Below are 7684 nucleotides of genomic sequence, written 5' to 3'. Positions count from 1 at the left end.
GGTGGGGCAGCAATCAGGGGGCTGAGGTGGGGCATGTGGGCCTTTTGAGGAGGGGTAGCCCCTGCGGGGGCCATTTGGCCCCTGTTGGGGGGATGTACCCCTTGTGTGGGGGACAAACACCCCGTTGGGGGGGCTGAACCCCTTGTGTGGGGGGACAAACACCGCACTGGGGGGGGCCATCGTCCTGTGGGAGGGCAGCAAAACATGTATTAATGAATTCATGAAAGATGTATTTAGAGCTCCCTTTATTATTATGATAAGAGACTTGCTTTAACACCGTAGATATATCAATAAAACATTGTCCAACTGATCGCTGTCTCCGTCTTTATAGTGGTCTTTTGTTTTACTTGTGGAGGAAAATGGATTTGGGGGTATTGTACAGAGTGACTTTGGGATTTTTTTTTTTTTTAATCAGGGATTTTTCAGTTTTCCAATAGGAAACACCAGAATTCCTGCTAGGGAGGCCAGTGACAGAAGCCTGCCTGCTCAGAGGTGGCACCTTGTGCCCAGCTGGCTGTGGCTGACCTCCTGGCCAAATGGGACCGAGAGGACATGCTTTGACAGTTCAAAGCAGGCTACCACACCTGGAACATCTTCCAGGTGATAGCTGCCTAGATGGCCAGGCAGGAGCACACATGGCAGTAGTGCCACATAAAAGCCAACCCTGCAACCGCAGTCTACTGCCAGCTGGCCCAGAGGGGCAGATGTTTCTACTGGCTGTGCAGTCCCCATCCGAGTCTGGCAGGTGGGCAGCAGGTCACAGCCAGGCAGCAGCCCCCACTGCCAAACCCTGCAGTGGGTAGAGGGTGCAGGGAACTCTCAGGGTTGCTTCAGCAGTCCAGCTGGCACAAGGGGTAGTGTCCCCAGGTACTAACTGGCTGGGCCCCAGAAGCTCCTGAGAGCTAGTAGCCCCGAGCTACTTGCCAAGGCAGCTTTTATACTGCTGAGGCTAGGACAGGGCAGCTTTTTATACTGCTGGGAACAGCACAGGTGCTGACCCCAGGCTCTAGCTCCCCCTGGCCGCAGATCCGAGATGAGCCAGGCAGGGTTATTTTGCCCCAAGTGGCACAATTTGCTCCACACCAAAGTGCATGTCCGAACACATGCGCTGAAGCAAAAAGCTACGGCTCAAATTTGTACCACTTCTATTTGGGCTGCTGCAAGCACACATGCATGTGTGGACGCGCCCTAGGGGTTTCTTCCTGGTCTGTGCAGGCTTGCTAAATAATCATCCACATGAGCAAAAACTGGGGTAAAATCTAAAGTAAAGAGAATGCTTCACTTGTGGATGAATGCAACAGAGGCCACCGAAATGAAATTTAAGTTAACTAAGTCTTTACATTTCTCCACAATGCCCCATGATGACAACTTTTACAATTTTTTCTCCTATGACTGACAAAGGGTGTTTGTGCCCAAACACTTGCAGTTAAAGATTTTTTTTGCAAAAATCTACTTGGTATAATAAAAGATATCACCTCTACCACAAGTCCCCATTGCTTTTTCCATGATCTCCAACACACTTTCCACAGCACTTCTGTCTACCTAGGAGTATATACTTGGCTTTCCAAACTACTTTTTCACCTTCCTGACCTGAAAGTTAAAAAGTTAAGTTTCCTTTTTAATAAAATATATCAATATGTTCCTATCCTATACGCCAGAATCTTGAAGTAAAGATCCTGATAACAAAAGTGAGTCTACCAGTGCAGAATTGAGGATACTACCTCAGTCAGAGCCTTAAAAAAAAAAATCAAATGAAAATAAAATAACTGTAATGCAATCTCATATCTGCATGCAGATGTGACAAGACACTTCTCCCAAATGAAAAGATCACCCAACATTAGATTCTGGAAACTACCTTACATACTTTCCAACAGGAAGTTCAGAAACTTCACAAGCATCTACAACAGACTGAAGAAACTACAAAAGGGGTTGACAAAACATGGCCTGTGGAACTGGGGGCCTTCAAGCAGCATGTTCAACCTAGGCAGTGAGCTATGCTTGGCCCACAGGTAGAAGATGGGGAGAAGTGGGCTTGCCTAAGACCCAAGCTGTGTTGTTCCAGCCTGCCTCTCCAAACAGTTGCCAACTGCCTAACTAGAAAACAAGCAAAAGCCTGTCTTTATATGCATACTTCCAGATATACTGGGATTACAGAAAGTCTGCTGGACAAAACCAAGGAATCTTCTTGGAAAGCTGGTCTCTGTCAACCTCTTGCAATAAGTATATGTGCAACCCAGCATTATCATAACTGACCTAAAATTCTGTCCTGAAGTCACTCTGGGTATGCACAGGTAAGGCCAGCATTTTAAATATGGCACAAAATATATCATAACGCTTTTCTACAATAAAGTTACTAGAAGAATTGATGTGGCAGTGAGCTACATACTGTCTTGAGCAGCAGGACAGGTTAGATCAGTGGTTCTCAGCCTTTTTTGCATCAGATCCATTTGTAAAAATTGATGGCCAGTCCTGACACAGTGCCCCTCATCACTCCTGACCCGCTGCCCCCTTCCACCGGGCCCCAGCTTCCCAGTGTGGGGGGCAAGGAGAGATAGGGGGGATCCCAAGCAACCCCTTGCAGGCTGGAGCTCTGCCAGCCTGCAAAGGAAAACCAATGGTTTCCCATATTTTTCTCCTTTAAAAGATTATAAATGGATCAACAAACTTTCAAAATTGATTATGTTTGTTTGTGACCCCTTCATATATTCTTGCAACACACATTTGGGTCATAACCCACAGGTTGAGAAACTCTGGATTAAATGACCTCATAAGGTCCCTTCCAGCTTTACTTTCCTATGATCCTACACTTATTTCTGTACATCACTTTAGGTCAGTGGAAGCAGCAATGATTCCTAAAAAATCTCTGCACATGCCAAATATTAATGGCCTGAAGGACTATAGCCATCTCACCTACATACTTAGATTACCACTCTCTGGAGATGGCCAAATGTGATAATATTCTTGTTATCTACAATGAATTAGTTCTATTTCCACTTATTGTTTTCCACTTATTCTTTAACTCAAGACCTGATTTTGAAGCATAAGTAATTAACTTTAATGACAACTCTCCGATTACATGCACATCCTGTACATGCACTCATTCATTCAAACAGCACCACTCTTCCTTTTTATTCAACTGCTTTGTGATGTTTGGTTGCAACAGTCCCATAGTGCCTTCTGAATAGTAAGTCCTCAGGTCAGACAAAACAAAAAGGTGTCACAGTACTGGATGCTGCAATGCTACTGTACATGCAGCATTTATGTGGTATTCCCAGCCTGTGTTTGTTAATGATTTCTTGATTAGACAACTTGAAAAAGAAACAAAGACACAAAAACCAATAAAGAAATGGAGAAATAACAGAATGGACTTGCATCTAGGTGCTGCAGGAAAATTCAAATTAGTAATGCCAAACTAGGGTTCAAAGGATCTAAACTAATAGTAAACAGACATTTCCACTCCCTTAACTAAGGCTGGTAAGTATGTTAACTAAGTATCTATAATAGGATACAGATTTATTAGCTTCTGCAATATTTAAGAAGAACTGGCAACTGAACATTTTTCACACCATTCTGAGTAATAAGAACATGACTAGAGGCAAGAGGACATCTGAGTTAATGCCCAAAAATCCACTAGGAAATATTTGGTAATTAGAATTAAAATGTTTAAGGGAAAAAAATAGCTCACTGAAGTTCTGCAGAGTATGTTTTCAAGGAATGAAGGAAATGATAAATCACAAAGTAACAGAAGAGAGCACATAAGGGAAAGAGAGAGTATTCTGAAATAAATTAAAGCATGGCCAAGGGTCACAGGCAATTTCTAGTTATAAAGGCTCTGGAAATAGAGGGAATGTTTGTGGCATGCAGAGAAACAAGAACAAATCCAGAATGCCACCAGCAACATATGCGACATCAGATAGCAAAGAAAAACTGGAACCAGCTTAGTAACCACAGTGAACAAAAGCAATGGATGTACTAAACAGAATATAACAATTAATTTCTTTTGCAAGTAGAATATACTAATACCAATGTATATTTTAAGGAGAAAAATGAATGTGTGCATGTGCATATACATACACAAAAAAATGAATGGGAACCATATATTGACAGGGAAAATTCTTTCATTTGAGAGGGTCCGTTTTCACAAAGGAGGATGCAGGTGCAGAATACAAAACATCTGAATACTGTAAAGAAAGAAAGGCGACATTAAAAGTCTTCATATATCAGAACCCTACTAAGACATAAGAGCTCTGAGAAACAAAATTCAAGGGCCATATAGCATTAACCAAAAATATCTGAAGTAATTGGACCATAAGGGGAAACTTAGAGTCATATTTCAAGACTTACTGAAAAGAAGATAACACTGACATATATTTGAGAAGTCTCCAGAAATCTAGTGACTCAAACCAATCTTAAGACAATAAAACTGGAGTCACCCTAAATAGTCCAAATTCAGAGTGCAGCTATTATACCTAATAAATATGGTATGACAATGTTTTCCAGTAAAATATTTGGTAAGGATACACTCTATTACTGCTGAAAGGAGCTCATTAATAGTGTCATAAGAAATTAATCTAGAAGATCAGTAAGCAAGATTCATTAATACAGTAGACAATTGTACTGAATATTTGAAAACACTGAACGCTTGTAAATATAAATTGCTCAAACTAAGGGTGCTCATTATCAAGTAGTTTATTCATCTATGAATGGTTAACAAAGAGAAAGTTGTTCATCTTTTCAGATTCTAACCCATGTGCTCTTAAAGCCTGTTGCAAATTGCAACATAAGCAAGTAAAGTTTAACCGTAAAGGTGACAGAACAACGCCACGACACCACCTCAGCTTCATTTCTAGAATGGAAAAGACAGTAAGGCTATTTTATAGGTAGCAATATTTTAAGTGCCCTGCTATGTCAAAGTAGATCCCTCCAAAGAACAGAGAACATAATCTATTGCAGTTATTTTATGTTTACTGTGCTAAGTAACTTACGTACAATTAATTATTCCATCTTAAAAAAAGTTGATTAAAAAAAAAAAAAAAAGAGAATGACACTTCCTGTACTACTACTGTCCATTATGGTCTAATTGGCTTTGAAAGAAAGCCTATTACATGCTTACATAATATCCGTGGCTTAATATATATTAAGTGTTGAAAGGGACATAGAAATATTTTGAATAAATTGGTTTCAGAAGCACTGATAGTCTTATTTCCTCCTCTTCTACTTATCAGGTAACCAGCAAACTATCAGGAGGGGAGAAGGGAGGAGTCTGCAAGAGAAAGGGATGCTGTAACCCTAGACATAAATACCATTCTGGCAGAAAACATGGTGCCAATCCTAGCCATGTACCTATCTACAAACAAAGCTTCAACAACATCAGTCAGGCTCCATGTGGGCAAGAGTTACAAGTGATAGCAAAATATAAAGACTCTGCCAACTTCCGCTATAGCTGTCACTGTCATTTCAACAATTGGTCAACAACAATAGATGTGGCAAACTTCCTTTTTTTCTAGATAAAGAACAATACTCTAAGCCTCCCTAAATGCGAAACTTGAAAAAAAATCTAGCTGACTTGGTACTTTCAGTGCTTAAATTTCCTGCATTTCTCTCACTGTAGACCAGTAATTCTCAACCTGGGTCCTGTTATCACTGTCAGGTGCACAAACATGATTCACAAGATAAACCCGAAGATTTCAAATAGGAATACATAGCATTAAATATATTCTGATCTGTGGTGGTCTTTCTGAGTTCTCTGCAACAGAAAAAATGTTCCATTATTTTTCCATAGTCAAAAAACAAATGAAAATTAAAAGCTGGCATTTTCTAAAGAGATGCCTTTGAGTCTAACAAGGACAAGGAAAAAGAATTAGTCAAGTTTAAGATGACCAGATCCCTTTAAGCAACAAAAAGGCACCAAATTAAGTGTCATAATTTGGGACCTACCAAATTCACAACTTTCCAATTTTCATGGAAACCATGAATTTGGGAAGTTGCCAGTAAAAAAGCCCAGCCCCAGCAAAAAAGCAGGTAACTGGCCAGCAAGTAGGCGGGGGCGCTGCAAACAGAGGCAGGAAAGCCCTGGTGTCCCGAAGTGGCGGGGGGTGGGGGGCGCGGCGGGACACGGACAGGGAGACTTTTGTAGGATAGCATGGCATCCCCCTCCCCACCAAGCCTCCAATTGGCTGAGGGGCCCCAGAAATCACTCCCCTCCCCAGAGGGACATATCCAACTGGGAGCCTCCAGGAAGGGGCAGCTAGCTAATCAGAGACGGAGTGGAGGGAAAGGGGGTGCCACACTCTGCTGCGAAAATGCCTACTAGCACTACACTGGGACCACAAGATGTGGAGGCTGCCGCCATGAATTAGGTAGGTCCCTAGTCATCATTTACTATAACAGCAGTTCTCAACCCTGCTCCACTGGAGGCACGCCTTTGTAACTGCTGTGAATGGAGCGGCACCCTACTGCAAAAAAACAATATCTATGCTGCAGTGCTCACCCCCTCACAACTTAAGAACACAACTATCACCACCCCAGGGCAGACCCATGGTCCATCCTGCCCAGGACCCTGCATCTGACTGAGCCTTATAGCTCTTCTTGGTGGGCAACAGCCCATGACCCCTTGGCAATAACAACCAAGCCTGGCCCCAACATGATAGGCGCAAGGATGGCTGCTACAGAGGGGAGCACTGAACCAGATCTCTCTACACCAGCAGTTCCCAATCTGTGGTACAGGTACCACCAGAGGTAGACAGACCACCTGTCAGTGGTACGCGTTAACGGATGTATTGTAATTGCTTTAGATGACAAAAATTTGCTGGTGATACTTAAGGTTGTATCGTTTTAAACTGCTGGTGCACAATGTGTCAGAGTTCGGGAACTGCTGCTCTACAGCAGTGACTCCCCTGCGGGGTGCCCCGTGATCATGCTTCACATATTAGACCCACATTTCTCAAATGGGAATCCAAGGTGTGAAAAACATGCAGTGGAGAAGAATTCACAAAAGACCACAACAGCACAAAAGAGCTGCTCTGTTATTTTCCTAACTGTCAAAAATAATAAAAGCAAAAACCAAGAGCCGGTGTTTTCCCAGAGGGGCCTCGAGCCTGGAAAAGCTGGAGCCCCACTGCCCTGCCCTTCCCCCGGCGCCGCACGAGGCCGCCCTTGCGAGGGCCCGATGCAGTACGGGGCAGAGGCCAGGTGGTGGTGAGCGCGGGGCGGTCACGGGGAAATGCCCTTGACGGCGGCCGCGCAGGGTCAGGCGCCGCCGTCGGGCAGAGCGGGGCGGCCTCACCTGGGTGCCCACCACGACGATCTGTGGCAGCTGGATGATGTCGGCGCCCACTGTGTTGAACACATCCTGCAGCTTGTTAATGACCGGGATCAGCGCCTCCATGGCGGCGGCGGGCAGGCAGTGGGGCGCAGCGGTAATGAATGGGGGCCACGGGCAACTGCTCTACCGGCCCCGTCCGCCAGCCGCCATTGGCGCCGGCCCCTCGCCCACCCCGGCCCGGCCACGCCCCGCCCCAGCGGGCCGTGTGCGGCTGTTGCGCCATGACGCCAGCGCGACCGCACAGGTCGACGGGAGCTGTAGTCCCGCGGGCGTCCTTTCTTTCGCCATTCGGCCCCGCCTCCCGCGCGGGTGGGGCGGAGCAGCTGGGCTCAGGGTTCTCTTGGGCGCGTCATCGGTCCG

The 7684-nt window shown here is 44.7% G+C and overlaps 1 protein-coding gene across 4 annotated transcripts in view; it reads right to left on the bottom strand.

Annotated features, from left to right (window-relative positions):
• Positions 1-7506, bottom strand: part of DNM1L (dynamin 1 like) — a 60219-nt gene extending 52713 nt beyond the window's left edge. For 3 of the 4 annotated variants that reach the window (XM_019544641.1, XM_019544643.1, XM_019544642.1), the window contains exon 1: positions 7286-7506. In XM_019544641.1, coding sequence (XP_019400186.1) covers positions 7286-7387 — 102 coding nt within the window. In that variant the 5' untranslated portion in view covers positions 7388-7506. The remainder of the gene's footprint in view (positions 1-7285) is intronic. The other variant, XM_019544644.1, reaches the window with a different exon arrangement.
• Between the last annotated feature and the right edge of the window lie 178 nt (positions 7507-7684).

This window comes from Crocodylus porosus, unplaced genomic scaffold (assembly GCF_001723895.1).
Source record: "Crocodylus porosus isolate Cpor-Errol unplaced genomic scaffold, CroPor_comp1, whole genome shotgun sequence".
Classification (NCBI taxonomy): Eukaryota; Metazoa; Chordata; order Crocodylia; family Crocodylidae; genus Crocodylus; species Crocodylus porosus.
The sequence above is the reverse complement of the archived record's forward strand: the minus strand, read 5'-3'. Positions and strand labels throughout refer to the sequence as shown.